Source organism: Megalobrama amblycephala, linkage group LG7 (genome assembly GCF_018812025.1).
Source record: "Megalobrama amblycephala isolate DHTTF-2021 linkage group LG7, ASM1881202v1, whole genome shotgun sequence".
In the NCBI taxonomy this organism is placed as follows: Eukaryota; Metazoa; Chordata; class Actinopteri; order Cypriniformes; family Xenocyprididae; genus Megalobrama; species Megalobrama amblycephala.
The window spans coordinates 46,473,127-46,491,717 of NC_063050.1; the positions used below are offsets into that span (position 1 = coordinate 46,473,127).

Sequence of the window (18,591 nt, forward strand, 5' to 3'; positions counted from 1 at the left end):
TTTATTCAGTGGTAACTGATTATGTACTGTTTAATGAAGCCTAACACTAATCATGTTCCTCATGTGTTTGCTTGCACTATATAATCACATGCACACAGTCAGACACATCAGTTTTCTCTTCTCTAATCTCTATTTATAACCGCGCTTCCTCCCTATATGTGTAAAAGCAGGCGCACACATGCGCACTTCCTGTGTTGTGCTTTGTTTCTGCATTGCAGCCAATTATATTTGTTTTCCTTGAATGATACTGTACTTGACGAGTGATGTTTGTTGCATCTCCATTGTGTGATGCTGATGCATGGAAAAGCTTTGATTCTTGGCCTTTACACCATTGACTCCTGTATAAAAGCTTGAAGAATGCCAGAGATTGTGTTTAGTGATTAGACCATTAACTTGCTTTTGTTTAATTGTTTAACTTTCTGCCATCATTTAAACAAAGGAAAAGCAGCAATCTAAATTCTGCTGCTTCATATAGCTGCACTTTATTTTTTTATAGTGATATTTGCGGCATTTTATTCCTTGAGTCCCTGCGCTGGCGCCCCCTAGTTTTAGGAATTTAACATATATAGTGCTTGATATCCACTGAATTGTTTTTCAACTCCTTCCTGTATATGTTGCTGCAATTGACCCTTCGCTAAGCTCTGTTCTTTTTTCGATTTTTCTATCGATTTTTCTGTTCATATTTTTTGCTAATTTCTAAGAATCAATTGGAAATTGGAAAGTGATTACAACTGATAACATTAGTCCAGGGTTTGTCATAGTAAACTAAAACTAAAACCGTAAAAAACATCAAGTAAAACATTACTTGAAAATTAATTATTTCATTTAATCTAGTTGCCATGGTACGGAAGAGGATTAGGGCCAAGCAATAATAAAAAATAAAACCATCTCGAGATTAAAGTTGTTAAATTTCGAGAAAAAACTCGTTAAATTTCGAGAAAAAAGTTGAGATAAAATGTTGAGAATAAAGTTATTAAATTACTAGAAAAAATGTGTTAAATTATGAGAAAGATGTCGTTAAATTTCGAGAAAAAAGTTGAGATATAGAGAATGTTGAGAATAAACTCATTAAATTATGAGAATAAAGTCATTAAATTACAAGAAAAAAGTTGTTAAATTATGAGAACAAATTCGTAATTTAACGAATTTGTTCTTTTAATTTAATGACTTTTTTCTCATAATTTAATGACTTTATTCTCCAAATTTTATCTCGACTTTTTTCTCGAAATTTAACAACTTTAATCTCGATGGTTTTATTTTTTTATTATTGCTTGGCCCTAATCCTCTTCCGTACCATGGTCTAATTTCTTATTTTTCATTTAGCTTAACTTGATAAACTAAAATAACTAAAAAGTAAACCTGAAATAAAAAATAATAAAAACTATTTAGACATACTTAAAAAAAAAAAAAAAAAAAAAAACTTGAAACATAAAACTTAAACATAAAAATGACACACACAAAAAACACCCAGCAAAATTACTAAAACTTCAACCAAAATGAAAATGAAAACAGAAAATATATAAATGAAAACTAATTCAAAATATCAATAAAACTATAATATTATCTCAATATAATTAAAATAACACTCCATAATTGTAGGTGAACAGACCTGTTTCTAACCTGTTTCGCTATGATATGATGAATTCCAGCAACACTGTAATATTAATCAATGTGTAATTTAAATGATGTTAAGCAACATTGGAGCAGATGATATATATATATATATATATATATATATATATATATATATATATAGGTCAATGACGTGACAGGTCATTTTTTTGTACAAAGGCTTTAATAATAATAAAATGACATCCAATGTATGTAAGGCAATACAACTAAATCTCTTTTATTGAATCCAAAAGGTTTTAATTATATTTTGCTACATATAAAGGTATTTTAAAGATTTTGAAGTGTCAAAAGGTCATTGGGTTTAACCGTCCAAAGGCAAATGCAGCCATTTCATTTGTGATTAATATATCTTAAAATTTAATAAATGTATATATTTTTTATTATGGCATGATTTTTTTTAATATCATATATCAACATAGTGCAAAATGGTATTAAAATTATGTGTAGAAGTCATTGCTTTGTTATGAGAAAGAATGTCCAGAAAAATGAATTTCATTGATGTCATTCAGAGTAACCAAAATAAAGGGACCATTTTGGATCAAGTCATGCAGTCAATATCATGTGACAGGATGTGACATCATTCAGACACCTGCAAAGGACCACATGGTCATGAAGCAAAGTAACTAACTCTCTTAACTGTTTGAAAAATTCATGTTTTCACTTGCTCATACGCATGTCCCGAAACATCAGGTGATTCAGTTCAACCGCTAAAAAACATGGAAAATGGTGTAAAATTTTAAAAATTTGTACTAAATATAAAATTTTGATTGTCCTTTTGCTAGCTAACTGGCAAGCTGACTAGATAGATATCAGCCTGTTAGCTTTGTTTGAAAATATTGTCATTCAGGATAACCAAAAGTGTCATTCGGTAAAACCAAAATTTTGGTTAAACAGAATGACTTTTTTGGTGACAAATTTTGTCCATCTTGTAAAAAATGACTACTAAAAAATGAAGTAGTGTTAATTGATTATAAAAACCACATAATCTCATTGTTAACACTTAATAAAACTTTTTAAGTTTAAAATAAAATAAAAATACACTTTTAAAAACCTTATTCGTCAATGACCCATATATATATATATATATATATATATATATATATATATATATATAGTGATTTAACTAAATATCACAAATATAATATAAATATATAGTACTAAATAATGTAATTATTATATAAACCTATATATACTCTACTTTCCTGCTATAGCTTGCTTTGTAGCTTTGCTTGGCTTTTGTATTATCATTGTAACCTAAGGTTTAGCAATATCACTTTCCTGTTGAGGTAATTTCTTACTTTGATAAGAAAGCGTGTGTTTTTGTGTCACAGGACCCTCGCAGTAAGCATAAATTCAAAGTACACACATACTCCAGCCCCACATTCTGTGACCACTGTGGATCTCTACTGTACGGGCTCATACACCAAGGGATGAAATGTGACAGTGAGTCTAAACCTGCACACACACACACACCTGTGTCACTGCACAATGAATCCCCTCATACAGTGACCTCTGCAGGTTATGATGATGCATTACATGATGCACTGTTTGAGCTACTCTGTTTGGAACTGATGGATGGTAATGCATATGTAAAAATATCTTAAGTTTTTAAATCTTGAAAATGTTATATTTATTTTTGTGTGTGGTACAGCTGTTTATTAAGTGTTGTTCTGTAAATGTTTTTTTTAGTGTGGGTGTGATCTTTTTGTGTGACTGTGGGTGTGTTTGAGTGTGTATGTGTGTGTGTGTGTGTGTCCTGGTGTCTGCAGTGTTTGTGTGGGCATTTCATAGTAGTGAGTGAGAACCAAACGCTACATGTGTAATGCTGTCAATCTAATTATCTGTGGTTTTCTGCAGCTTGTATGATGAATATTCATAAACGATGTGTGGAAATGGTTCCCAGCCTGTGCGGAACAGACCACACCGAGAGGAGAGGACGGCTGCATATCACTGCTAGTATCACAAATAATGTTCTCTCCGTGACCAGTGAGTTCACACACACTCACACACACATTCTTTATATGTATAATAATGTTTTTAAATTAAGCTAATTTAGTGATTCACAACACCTCCTGCAAAAAAAACCCAGAACACTGTAGCAACTGTCTGAAATACCCTAGTAACCACTCATTTTAACACATTAGCAATGTCCCGGCAACCGAAACCTCCACATAGCAATGTCTTGGTTTGCTGGTCTCTTGGCCTGGTCAGGCTGGTCTTTGCACTATCTTTCAAAAGTTTGGGGTCAGTAAAAAAAAAAAATATTTGGAAAGAATTTAATGCTTAATCAGCATAGACGCATTAAATGGACCAAAATGACATTAAAGACATTTATAATGTGACAAAGAGTTCTGTTTCAAATAAATGCTGAATAAAATGTTAAAGGCCCACTAAAGTGCCTTTGAATGCGCAGCATTATTCAGTGTTTTGATGTTATTTCCTCTGAAACAGGAAGACAGGGCGGGACATATCAAACAGCTCCTCACCCTTTTTAAAATAGCCAGTAGCACTTTGTTTATATCACAGCTCGGGCAGAGCTGCTATGTTGGTAAAACCTCAGTTTCTTTTCAATCTCTAATCGTTTCTCCTCCTAATCTACTCTATTTTGCTTCAAAATGCAGCATTCTGTGCAGAATTCAAATGGGTCTGATACTTTTCATCTGCTCTGTGCTGTCGTGTCTCTGGACCGGAGCAGAGTGTGCGCGCGCTGTGGCAGTTCTCGTGACACTAACATCAAAGCAGACTTAATTCGCCTCAATGGAAAGCATATTTACACTGTCTGAATCGTTCCCTATCCCCTATATCAGGGGTCGGCAACCCAAAATGTTCAAAGAGCCATATTGGACCAAAAAAACAAAAAACAAATCTGTCTGGAGCCGCAAAAAAATTAAAAGCCTTATATAAGCCTTATATGAAGGCAACACAGGCTGTAAGTGTATATTAGCTATATTAGCCTACTATCAAAATGACTAAGTAGGCTACATAATGAGGTATTCCCGAGGTATATGTTTAAAAACTGCTGAAAGCTACAGAAAAAAAAGAAGCAAATGGATCGGTGCAATTCACAGAAACAGCTGGACTCCAGGCAGAGAAACATGGATTTGCAGTTATCATTTTATGTCAAATTGTTGGATTTTGAGGTAAAATCATTCCATATATATTGCATTGTTATATATTATGTTGACAAATCATCAATTAAATATTTTTCATCTTATATTCTGCATAATTGTGTTTTAAAATAAACACTGACAAAAACTATACTGTAAAACGATATGTTTTAGGGCTGGACAATATGACGATATATATATATATATATATATAACATTGATATAAGTGATTACGCGGATTTAAACCTACCTATATTGTAGTTATATAAAATATTCACAGGCAGATTTGCTTTATGTATTTCCCCGGCGTCAAAATCAGGCACATATAAATGTGAGGAAACACGACTCCTGGCTGCATGTCAATATCCATGGATTAGGTTTATTTGACAAGTTGTAAGAAACACTTTCGAGTCCAACCTTTAGTGTAATTCGTTTGTTTTACCCGCGTTTTCTCAGTTTCCCCTATTAAATCCAGTCACGAATCAGGTTCTTTTGCCACTCAGTCCAGCTGAGGCAGCGCGCTTTCGACGGGAAAGTGACGTCGATGCATACCTTCGCGCCGCGCTGAAACGTGTGTCGCAGGCTATGACGCAGATCTTCGTTGACAGAAATGTTGAAATTTAATATTTATTATACACATTTTTACAGAATTGGGAAACGTTAAGAATGTTTGTGTCATGTTTGTCCTCCTACAGAAACCATACATTTTTGAAAAAGCTCCAGGGAGCCACTAGGGGAGCGCTAAAGAGCCGCACGCCCTATATAATGCACTATGCGCCATTCACCATGTAGAAAATAGTAAATGTGTGAACAAGTGACCAATTTCAGCTGCAGCTTCAGCATCTATTTATAATGTAGGGGGCGGGAGGCTTTAGATTCTAGAGAGCATCTGATTGGACAGAAAATCCGATGAGAAGCTGAAGTGCAGGGTGATGTCATCGAAATCGTTGATCCATATTGGTGGAAGTGAGAGACTGTAAGTTTAGAATGCTTATATCTTCTAAATACGAATTTTGCCATTGTTTTGGAGCACACTAGCTTAAAGATAAGAGTAAGGCTAACATATTCATACCAAATGTCAAAAAACTTTGATTTCATGGCAACTTTAAAGGTTTCCACAAAAATATTAAGGAGCGCAAGTTGTTTTTAACAATGTTTCTTGATCACCAAATCATCATATTAGAATGATTTCTGAGGGATCATGTGACACTGAAGACTGGAGTAAAGTTTTGGACACTTTTCAACTGGTCAGGCTAATCTAGCTGGACTCAAAATTGTTCAGCTGAGGACCAACTAAAACCAGTTTAAATCACCTTGACCAGTTTGGTTATCTGACAAAACCTTTTATGACCCCAGACACTACAATGTAGTTTTTTAGGTTGCACTATCGGTGTGCGGATATTTGGTCCTGACATAGATAGATAAAGATTTTATTGGTTTAGAGTTAACCCTTTACAATAAGGTCCCATTAGTTAATGCATTAACTAACATTACCAATTAACAATGAGCAATACATTTGTTTCAGTATCTTTGTTAACATTAGTTCATAAAAATACAGCTGTTCATTGTTGGTTCATGTTAGCTCAGATCCATTAAATAATATACAACTTTTGATTTGAATGTATTAGTAAATGTTAAAATGAACATGAGATTAATAAATGCTTTTGAAATATTTTTCATTGTTAGTTTATATTAACTAATGTAATTAACAAGTGTTAACAAATGAAACCTTATTGTATAGTGTTAGATACACAGATAAAATGCACTGGATTTTTATGTGTCATTTGTGCTTTTTTAAATTGGTCTGTTGCTTTTCCAAACAAATGCTCTGATAATAATTTACTCATCTTTATGGACTCGAGGTGCTGAGGAAGGGCTTTGCTCAGAAACTAGAATAGCCACAGCTGTGCTGGTTTTGAATATGGGATGTTATAAGCAAATAATGGTCAGTGCTGTTGTGGGTTATGTGATATATTAGCAGGGCAGAAAGCAAACTGCTTTACTAGCTTCAGCCAAGCATGCAAATCAGTAGAACAAGAGAAGAGAATTGAAAGGAAATGTTGCAATATTAGTAAATTTTGCATTTTTTTAGCTTAGCTATGGAGGATTTCTAGATCTTGTTACAAAAGAAAAAATGAGAAAATGGTTTTCATGAGAAATATTTCTATTACTCAAAAAAAAACCCTGCTCAGCAACAAAGTGTTCTAAACGAGTTTGTGTTTTTCCTCAGCTCTTTTTGCCTTGGGCAGAAACAGCATCCTCTGGAAACATGAGATCAATCCGCCAACGATCGCCCCACATCCCATTCACACACACCCACACACCAGCTCACCCATCCATCAGCTCTCTACAGCTACATTTAGAAGACTGTGTATATAGATAGCTGAAGTTTCATACACTTTGCCTATTATTTATAGCAACCTTACAGATTTTTTAGTGTCAAAAGGTGAGCTGCATATGAAATTGTTATAATATAATCCTAGCAACAATCACCCAGCAGCATGGTAGCAATATTCTAGCAATAGGGTTGTCAAAAGTACCAACTTCGGTACCAAGTCGGTACTGAAATTTTAAAAATGTGACGATACCAGCATTTCCCCTAGCCTAGCATTTTGAGCACTGTTGAGCGGATTCTTAAACAGCTCTGATTGGCCCTTGTGTTCAAACACTCAATAGATATGTCTGTGATTGGCTACAATGATAATCCGAATATATTAGGGATCCGCTGATAGAGGTCTGCTTTCAAACGTTCCTGTGTGTATCTAAAGATGTCTGTTTACAACATGTTTTTGAACCGATTATCATTGTAGCCAATCACAGACATATCTGTTGAGTGCCTGAACACAATGGCCAATCAGAGCTGTTTAAGAATCCGCTCAACATGCTGGGGGGAAATGCTGGTATCGTCACATTTTTAAAATTTTTAAGACTTTCAGTACTGAAGTTGGTACTTTCGACAACCCTACTAGCAACCACACAAAACACATTAGATGCCACCTAACAACACCCTAGCAACCTCCAAAACAGCCTAGTAACCACCTAGCAACCACCCATAACACCCTAGCAATCACCCAGAACGCCCTATAAACTGCCTAGTAAAATTCTACTTTAGAAATTTAGTTTAGATCAGTGGTATTATTGTTAACTAAAACTACTAAAAATCATTTTCGTTAGTTGAGATGAAGCTGTAATAAAATGAGATGAAAACTTATAAAATAATGAAAATTAGAAATGGTAGCTAACAAATAAAATAAGTTGAATTACTAACATTGCTAAGATTGAAGTAAAAATAAATTAAAGCTAAATAGAAATATTAAAAATACTAATAACATTGACAAAAGCACATAATGATTATTAAAATTCAAAGTAAAATGGAAATGAAAACTGAAAAAATAAAAGATAAAAGATAAATTAAGAATATTAATAAATACTATAATATAGTACTAAAATAGTACTTGTGTAACCCTGGTTCCCTGAATAAGGGAACAAGACGCTACGACATATGACGTAGCATCCCATAACGTCATATGACGTAGCGTCGACAGTTCACATGAAAGGGAACCTTGTATCTCTAAAAACTAGCCTGGGTGCCAGCCCGAACCCCGCCCACAACATTTTTTGGACGGGAAGTTCGGTCTGGACTCGATCCATTGTGGAGTAATTATGCTCGGCTCCCAGAAGGCCGAGCCAATCAAATTGCCAGGGCGGGCTTTAATCGATGATGGACAGGCTATCTGCGGTTACGTAACCACCCACGTCATCAAAGAGCGTTTGGGTTGAATTGGTTTTCACCAACGATGACTGCAACTGGAGAAGTAAGATGTTTAGATTCCACTATCACGTCTGTAATAAAAGAAATCGTCAGCGCATTAATTTTAAAAGACGAACAAAGAACCGCAATCAAGGCATTTGTCGATGGGAAAGATGTGTTTGCCGTCCTTCCAACGGGATTCGGCAAAAGTTTAAGTACAAGTTCAACATACGTCACTTACTGCGTTGCTCAGATTGGTTGTAGGTTTATCCAATTGAGTGCAGAGGTTTTTTTTTTTACTGGTTCGGTTAAGACACGCCCCATAATTCAAGTGCAATGGAGCAGTATCAGACTCACATTCTGCCTAGAATATGAGTATGACGAAGTCAGGCTATCTAAAAACACTACTTTTCAGGAAATGGAAAAAAACTAATTTTTTTAACCCTTATGTCTTGTTCAGGTCATTTTGACCTGGAGAGGATTTTCTTCGACCTACAATCAAACAGTTCTAAAAAGGAAGACAAAACCTGTCCTAATTGAAAGAAAACAAGTACAAAAAAATGTAATCCAATATTTAGATCATAAAATAGCATAACAAGGCAAAAAGGCTTGTTATTTTTGACTGGGAACACCAAGGGCCCGATTTACTAAAAGCTTACGCCAGCGCAAACCCTATTTTGGCGTGAAAAAAGACTGTCAGGATTTACTTAAGACACGCAGTCAAAAATTAGAACAGAAAAGGCGTGGACAAGTTTATTTTTGCAGCTGACCTTATTGCACATGCATTTGTAGGAGTTTCCCTTTCAGAAGCAAACATTTATAGGAGGAGAGTATTTAAATGAATCATGCAAGGTGATTTAATAAGGTTTGCGCTAGTCAATTTACTGATATTTGTGCCATTATTTACTGCCCAAAAAAAGTGTCTTAACCCAGATGCTAATTTGCGCTGCTCTTAGATTGCTTTGGTCATTATGGAAAGATCCGGCTGCGTCTGTGTTTTTTAATTGTGCGTCTTCAGTAGATCACTTGCAGAACTTTCCACTCCCATCGGCACTTTTTTGGAATTGCGCTAATTTACCTTCTCTAGTAAATCTGGCCCATAATGTGTTACAGGTTTTTCAGCACAGTGTAAGGGTTAAGTAATTAAACACAGTGTTGTCAAAGTTGATAATATGGCTTTATACTGTATGTGGTCAGACACTTGCATGTGACATTATATTAACATTTTGTCAAAATCAAACTCAAATGGAGTTACGAGGTTTCCGCCTCACAGCGAAGATATAATAATGCTTTAATTCCTGCATTCATTGGTTTTCACATTGTGTATTTTAATTTACAGTCAAGGAGGCTCGTAACTTGGTGCCAATGGATCCAAATGGACTGTCAGATCCATACGTGAAGCTTAAATTAATTCCAGACCCAAAGAGTGAGAGCAAGCAGAAGACCAAAACCATCAAGTGCTCCCTCAATCCTACCTGGGAAGAACACTTCAGCTTGTGAGTGAAAAATAAACCAATCTGCAATCAAGTGCATGCATTTATGTGGATGTGGATTTTTTTACATGTGTGCAATGTCTGTTTGCATCTTCATGTTATCATAGTAACCTCAAAGATACAGATAAAGACAGGCGTTTGTCAGTGGAGGTGTGGGATTGGGATCTGACCAGCAGAAATGACTTCATGGGGTCCATGTCTTTTGGCATCTCTGAGCTGCAGAAACAAGCTGTTAATGGATGGTAAGCACTAACATGATGAGATACACCTGCACATCAGACCTCAGTGCTCGAGGTTTGAGACCATCACCTTGATCTGTGTGGATTGTAGGTTTAAGTTGCTGGGTCAAGAGGAAGGGGAATATTTCAATGTTCCAGTTCCGCCAGATGGAGAGGAGGGCAATGAAGAACTGAGGCAGAAATTTGAGGTGGAGTCCACCTTCTCATTTTGTAGACACATTTTTATTTTTTACATCTAGCTTTTCTCCCTTACTCACAATATTCTGATTTCTTAACTGCAGAGAGCCAAGATTGGCCCTGGTACTAAGAATATAGATGGCTCTTCAAAGAACGACATCTCCAAATATGATGCCAATGGCAACAAAGACCGCATGAAGCTCACAGACTTCAACTTCATCATGGTGCTGGGCAAAGGCAGCTTTGGCAAGGTAGCACACACTATTCATTCATGTACACATGCTCATTCACACATGCCATCATGTTAGTATAAGGGCTGTTGAAGCTAACATTACATTTAGAGATTAAATACACTACTGTTTAAAAAGCTTGGGGTCAATAAGAGAACAAAAAAACAGCATTTATTTGAAATAGATTTTTCTTTATTGTCACTTTTAATGTTTAATATTGTCGATTTAATGTGTCCTTGCTGAATAAAATAATTTCTTTCAAAAAAAAAGATTTTATTGTAAGATGTTTTGGTAACACTTTATTTTACAGTGTCCTTGTTACATACACATATGTTCAAAAAATATAAATGCCTCATTCATTCATTCATTCATTATATATATATATGTTCAAAAATATAAATGCCTCATTCATATATATATATATATATATATATATATATATATATATATATATATATATATATACAGGTCATATAATTAGAATATCATCAAAAAGTTGATTTATTTCATTAATTCCATTCAAAAAGTGAAACTTGTATATTATATTCATTCATTACACACAGACTGATATATTTCAAATTTTTATTTCTTTTAATTTTGATGATTATAACTGACAACTAAGGAAAATACCAAATTCAGTATCTCAGAAAATTAAAATATTACTTAAGACCAATACAAAGAAAGGATTTTTAGAAATCTTGGCCAACTGAAAAGTATGAACATGAAAAGTATGAGCATGTACAGCACTCAATACTTAGTTGGGGCTCCTTTTGCCTGAATTACTGCAGCAATGCGGCGTAACTTTGGACCACTCAGCAGCAGTCCAGTCCTTTTTGTCTTCAGCCCAGGCGAGACGCTTCTGACGCTGTATGTTGTTCAAGAGTGGCTTGACACAAGGAATGCGACAGCTGAAACCCATGTATTGCATATGTCTGTGCGTAGTGGTTCTTGAAGCACTGACCAGCTGCAGTCCACTCTTTGTGAATATTTAATTTATTTTATTTAATAGGGACAGTGTGTGTTAATGAACAAACATTGATAATACATGGATGTAAACACACCGGATTGTAGCCAAAGGCTAATTTCCATCCGTTGTCCCCAGGACTGTAATCACAAGAGCCAATACATAAACAACCAAGTTTCATATACAAAAAAAAAAAAAAAAAAAAAAAAAAAAATTACACAATCACATTATTGCACAAGCTCATGTTGCACGATCCACAATTATTGTACACACTTCACATTGCACATTACTCACTTTACACGATTCACATGATTACACAATCCACTCATTACACACTCCACTAAGTTTCTACACATATACGCACAATCACCACATACATACAGTTATCTCCCAATAAAAAAATTTTTTTAAATAGAAATATAGATTGCTACTAAGAATGACTACAGGTTTGGTTTAACCAGAGCCAGTTCTTCATCTGAATTTTAAAAATATCATATGTAGAAATTTCTCTCAATGCTAATGGAAGACTATTCCACAGATTCCCACCATGAACAGACAGCACAGTCTGTCCAAAGGTGGTGCATCTGTGGGGTATTGCCAGGTCACCTCTGGTAGTAGCTCGCGTGATCCTTTCTGCGCTATCTTTATATTTAATAAAATCATTCAACGGTGGTGGTGCGAGGGAGTGTAGGGCCTTGTAAATCAGACAAGCTCTTTTAAGATTAATCATATTATTAAGATCCAATAATCTATGCTTTTTTAAAATATTACAGTGATGGTGAGAAATGGTTTTTTTTTCAAGTATTTTTAAACTTTTTTTGTAAGGATTTTCAATAGTTTTTAGTGTTGTGGGACAAGCAAGTGACCAACTAGTTAAACAGTAGTCCATATGAGAAATGATCATAGAATAAAAGTAGGTTTTAGCAGCAATCTCCCCCACATTTTTGAATGGGTTTTGTTTCACAATCCTCTCCAGGGTGCGGTTATCCCTATTGCTTGTACACTTTTTTTCTACCACATCCTTTCCTTCCCTTCACCTCTCTATTAATGTGCTTGGACACAGAGCTGTGTGAACAGCCAGCCTCTTTTGCAATGACCTTTTGTGTCTTGCCCTCCTTGTGCAAGGTGTCAATGGTCGTCTTTTGGACAACTGTCAAGTCAGCAGTCTTCCCCATGATTGTGTAGCCTACAGAACTAGACTGAGAGACCATTTAAAGGCCTTTGCAGGTGTTTTGAGTTAATTAGCTGATTAGAGTGTGGCACCAGGTGTCTTCAATACTGAACCTATTCTAATTTTCTGTGATACTGAATTTGGGATTTTCCTTAGTTGTCAGTTATAATCATCAAAATTAAAAGAAATAAACATTTGAAATATATCAGTCTGTGTGTAATGAATGAATATAATATACAAGTTTCACTTTTTGAATGAAATAAGTGAAATAAATAAACTTTTTGATGATATATTATATGACCAGCACCTGTGTGTGTGTGTGTGTGTGTATATATATATATATATATATATATATATATATATATATATATATATATATATATATATATATATATATATGTAACAAGGACACTGCAAAATAAAGTGTTACAAAAAAATCTTACAAACTCCAAACTTTTCAGTGGTAGTGTATATTTAGTATTAATAAAAGTATTTTCTTGTTAAAGTCTGATTGAATAGTCAAAAAATGTATACGAAAAAAATATTGAAAACAAAACATTGTATCCCATACTTATCAGTAAATAATTTAAAAAGACCTTCTTAACAGCAAATTTATTTATAAATGAAAACCATCATGGGATGTTTAACAAAAAAACAATGTCCTTTCTAGGCTTCAAATGATGTAATGTAATTATCATCAAGTCAATTATACATAATTACTCAAAAAAGCATGTTTATTTTAAATTGAAATAAACTATTAATTAATATTTCAATTATTTGAATCACTATCACAGTATTCATGCTCTGTCTTTCTCCAGGTGATGCTGGCTGAGCGTAAAGGCTCAGATGAGCTGTATGCAGTGAAGATCTTGAAGAAGGATGTGGTCATTCAGGATGATGATGTGGAATGCACTATGGTGGAGAAGAGAGTTCTCGCTCTCTCTGGCAAACCGCCCTTCCTCACCCACCTCCACTCGTGCTTTCAGACCATGGTACACATCACACACACAAAACAGACTCACATACACATGACAAACACTTTATAATCTCATACTCAATTGTGTTGTTGTTGTTGTTGTTGTTTGTAGGACCGCCTTTACTTTGTGATGGAGTTTATCAATGGTGGAGATTTGATGTATCAGATACAACAAGTGGGAAAATTTAAGGAACCCCATGCTGTGTATGTATTTACTCCCAAGCACACAAAACTCTTAAATAATGACAAAATTAAATAGATAAATATTCATTTAATTATTTATTGAACAAAGTACTATTTTATTTTTTATCTTAAGACTGGAGTAATATCTGCTGAAAATTCAGCTTTGATATCACAGGAATAAATTATATTTTAAAATATATTATAATAAAAAACTACTGTTATTGTGATTTATTCCTACAGCGGATCAGTACTTTAGCTTGTTTTAATTCTAGTTTTTGTTTACCATCAGGTTCTATGCTGCAGAGATTGCCATCGGCCTGTTCTTTCTTCATTCTAAGGGAATTATTTACAGGTGACATGTTTGTTTTGTTGGTTTGTGAGTGTATGGCGAAAATTAGAAAATTAGAACGGTGGAATCTAAGCATAAAAGTTAAATGCAACAATTGCATAATTTAATTGTCTGTTATAATAACACATAGTGTATTATGCTTTTTTTTTTACCACTGTGATGTAAATTGTCCCTCTAGTTAATTTGTGTTATATTTTTGAAAATAAATGATGTAGTAAATTTGTAGTACCAAAGTAATGGAATAAATTTTTTTGGTATCAAATTTCTCATATTTCATGATGCATTGCATTGTTAGTAAAGAATCATAGTCAAATTGTTGTGAGAGCAAATATTTACTAATATACGTATTCGTGTGTGTGTCTGAACTTTGTGTAGAGATCTGAAGCTGGATAATGTGATGTTGGACTCTGAAGGTCACATTAAGATCGCTGATTTTGGCATGTGCAAAGAGAACATGTTTGATGGGGCCACAACCAAAACCTTCTGTGGCACTCCAGACTACATTGCCCCAGAGGTGTGTGTGTGAACGTATTATGTGCAGTAGAGCGAGTCTATGTTAGTGTACACGAGGCATATAAACGCTCTCCTGTGTTACAGATCATTGCATATCAACCGTATGGGAAGTCTGTTGACTGGTGGGCTTATGGAGTTCTCCTGTATGAAATGCTGGCTGGACAGGTAAACCAACATTACATTCATTCTGGGTTTAAATTCAGATTGGATGAGCCATTTTCATAAGTAATTACGTAATTGTTTGTGATAGATACAGTGGTGCCAATGTTTTTCCACCCCTTTAGCCTCCTTTTGATGGTGAGGATGAAGATGAGCTATTCCAGTCCATCATGGAGCATCATGTATCTTACCCGAAATCCATGTCCAAAGAAGCAGTGGCCATATGCAAGGGGGTAGGCTACACAGACAAGCACACACTTTATACATTCTTGTCTATGAAAAGTGAAAGTGACATGTGAAGGCCAAGTATTGTAACCCATACCCAAACTGTCTTCTGCATTTAAAGACTTAGTTCACCAAAAAATGAAAATTCTGTCATTAATTACTCACCCTCATCTCATTCTACACCCGTAAGACCTTCGTTCATCTTCGGAACACAAATTAAGATATTTTTGATAAAATCCGATGGCTCAGTGAGGCCTCTATTGCCAGCAATATCATTTCCTTTTTCAATGTCCAGAAAGGTACTAAAAACATATCTAAAACAGTTCATATGAGTACAGTGGTTCAACCTTAATATTATAAAGCAACAAGAATACTCCAAGCTTCGAAGCTTTATGAATCTTTTTTTTCGAATCAGTGGTTCAGAGTGCCAAGATCGCGTGATTGCAGTAAACGAGGCTTTGTTACATCATAAGTGTTTCGAAATTTCAATACTTCATGTGAATTTGGCAGTTTGATACGTGCTTCGAACCACTTATTAGGAACAAAAGATTCGTAAAGCTTCATGAAGCAGTGTTTTGATATTGTTAAATAAAGTCGTTATTTTGTTGTTGTTTTTTTTGGCACACAAAAAGTATTCTCGTCGCTTCATAACATTAAGGTTGAACCACTGTACTCGCATGAACTGTTTTAAATACGTCTTTAGTAGCTTTCTGGGCACTGAAAAAGGAAATGATCTTGCTGGCAATGCAGACCTCACCATCGGATTTTATCAAAAATATCTTAATTTGTGTTCTGAAGATGAACGAAGGCCTTACGGATGTGGAACGACATGAGGGTGAGTAATAAATGACAGAATTTTCATTTTTGGGTGAACTAACCCTTTAACCCATCCAAGTTAGTGCACACACATTAGGAGTAGTGAGTAGTGAACACATACACACTGCAAACCGTGGACACACACCCAGAGCAGTGGGCAGCCATTTTGCTGTGGCGCCCAGGGAGTGATTGGGGGTTTGGTGCCTTGCTCAAGGCCACCTCAGTCATTTCCTGCTAGTATTGAGAATCGAATCAGCAACTTTTGGGTTACCAGTCTGACTCTCTAGCCATTAGGCCGCAACTGCCCGTATGCTTGCATACACTAACAGACAATCTTGCGTGTTTGTAGCTGATGACCAAGCACCCAGCGAAGCGTCTGGGTTGTGGACCAGAGGGAGAACGAGATATTAAGGAACACGCTTTCTTCCGCTACATGGACTGGGATAAGCTGCAAGATAAAGAAGTTCAACCCCCCTTCAAACCCAAAGCAGTAAGTAATAATGCAGCTGTGTATGTTTTTATTTCTATAGTCCACTTCAGACATTCTTCTATCTATAAGTAGCTTTGCAACTACAGTCAACTAGCAGTCATTAGAGTATTAGTAGACTGTCTGCTTAATATCTCCTAACACCGTATTTTGATGTTCCCCAACAGACATTCTACTGACTATAAGTAACTTTTTAGATCCATGTCAACTTATTATACTAACCTGAACCCTAATAGTCTACTAATAATCTAATGAGAGTTAGATGACATGTAGTTGCAAATTTACTTACAGTTAGTAGAATGTCTAAAGTGAACCACTGAAATAAAGCGTAACTGTGTTTTTATCAGGAGGGTGCATTACAGCACAAGTGGCAATAAAAGTACAATGGCAACCTTTTTACACTTCTTTCTCATAGTACACTGTATTTTAGCTGCAGCATATCTCAGTTATTTAAGTGCCTAATTTTCAGAGAAGATTTGGTGCATGTGGACAAGATGCTGTGGTTCCAACCTGCTCAGTGCAGGAAGTAAAGCGTCACAGTTCATGTTCCACTGTTAAACCACAAAGATTTTGTGAACACGAAAGATGTGAAAGGTTTGCATTCAGATTCAGACTCACGAATCCTGTAGAAAACAATAATGGAGCATTTAAAAAATTTTAGAATTTTGATTGTGCAGATTTTGCGGGTTTTCAGTGTTGTTTGGTGTGGGTCCGAGTCTGATTTAGGATGTGGATATACAGTGACCCCAACCACCAAAATGTGTGAAAAGCGTTGATTTTAAAGAAGTATAGCACACTTTACACACATTTCACAATAAAAGAAGTTAATAATGATAAAACAATACATATTCTGTTTCAAAGCCAACCAGCTGCTTTGGCTTTATACATGTATATATGATTGTATGTTTGGTAAGATTTTTTTAATGCATTTAAAAGAAATGTCTAATGCTCAACAAGGCAGCATTTATTTGATCAAAAAACAGTAATGGTGTGAATTATTACAATTTAAAATAACTATTTTCTATTTTAAAATATTTTAAATAGTGCTGTCAAATAAATTAATCACATCTAACATTTGTAAATAATGTATAATACTATATATAATATAATATAATATAATATAATATAATATATACACAGTGCTGCTTGAAAGTTTGTGAACCCCTTGCAGAATCTGTGAAAATGTGAATAATTTGAACAAAATAAGAGGGATCATACAATATGCATGATATTTTTCATTTAGTACTGTCCTGAGTAAGATATTTTACATAAAAAATGTTTACATATGGTCCACAAGACAAAACAAATAGCTGAATTTATAAAAACGACCCGCTCAAAAGTATGTGAACCATTTATACTGTGTGTGGTTACTTGGATGATCTACGACTGTTTTTATGTTTATATATATATATATATATATATATATATATATATATATATATATATATATATATATATTATTTACAAACTTTTATGTTAGATGTGACAAATTGCGATTCATTTATTTGACAGCGCGATAATCGATTTTATAGCACTAATTTTAAAATGTAATTTATTCTGGTGATGTCAAAGCTGATATTTTCAGCATCATTACTCCAGTCTTCAGTGTCACATGATTTTCAGAAATCATTCTAATATAATGATTTGCTGCTCAAGTATTTCTGTTGAGCAACAGTTGTGTTGCTTAATATTTTTTTTTGTGGAAACCGTGATAGAATAGAAAAATAAAATAGAAATCTTTTGTAACAATGTAAAAGGCTTTACTGTCACTTTTGATCAATATAATGCATCCTTATTGTATAATATTAATTTCTTAAAAAAAAATCTTACTGACCCAAAACGTTTGAACGATGTATTTATGCAAATTTATATTCGTAGCTGTTGCAACAAAGTTTAGTTCTAATAATTAAAGTGACAAAAATGCTCAAGTAATCACCAGAGCTTCTCATATGAATGTATCCATGGCAACTAAAAAAAAAATCTAATGAGGCTAATGAGATTTTTAATGCTCTCTCCCACTTTTCAGATCATTCCTAAACCCCTGCTCTTATTTGTTACAAACTGCATTTGATAGAAATCGCATTACGAGTATTTTAATTTTATTATTTGATTAATTTTG

The 18,591-nt window shown here is 34.6% G+C and overlaps 1 protein-coding gene across 2 annotated transcripts in view; it reads left to right on the forward strand.

Moving 5' to 3' along the window:
* The window catches only part of prkcba (protein kinase C, beta a), a 39,726-nt gene that overhangs the window by 14,045 nt on the left and 7,090 nt on the right, over positions 1–18,591 (forward strand). For both annotated transcript variants that reach the window (XM_048197783.1, XM_048197782.1), the window contains exons 4-16: positions 2,964–3,075; positions 3,490–3,618; positions 9,830–9,986; positions 10,091–10,225; positions 10,314–10,410; positions 10,504–10,650; positions 13,583–13,756; positions 13,853–13,944; positions 14,213–14,275; positions 14,648–14,786; positions 14,870–14,950; positions 15,070–15,177; positions 16,335–16,475. In XM_048197783.1, coding sequence (XP_048053740.1) covers positions 2,964–3,075; positions 3,490–3,618; positions 9,830–9,986; positions 10,091–10,225; positions 10,314–10,410; positions 10,504–10,650; positions 13,583–13,756; positions 13,853–13,944; positions 14,213–14,275; positions 14,648–14,786; positions 14,870–14,950; positions 15,070–15,177; positions 16,335–16,475 — 1,575 coding nt within the window. The remainder of the gene's footprint in view (positions 1–2,963; positions 3,076–3,489; positions 3,619–9,829; positions 9,987–10,090; positions 10,226–10,313; positions 10,411–10,503; positions 10,651–13,582; positions 13,757–13,852; positions 13,945–14,212; positions 14,276–14,647; positions 14,787–14,869; positions 14,951–15,069; positions 15,178–16,334; positions 16,476–18,591) is intronic.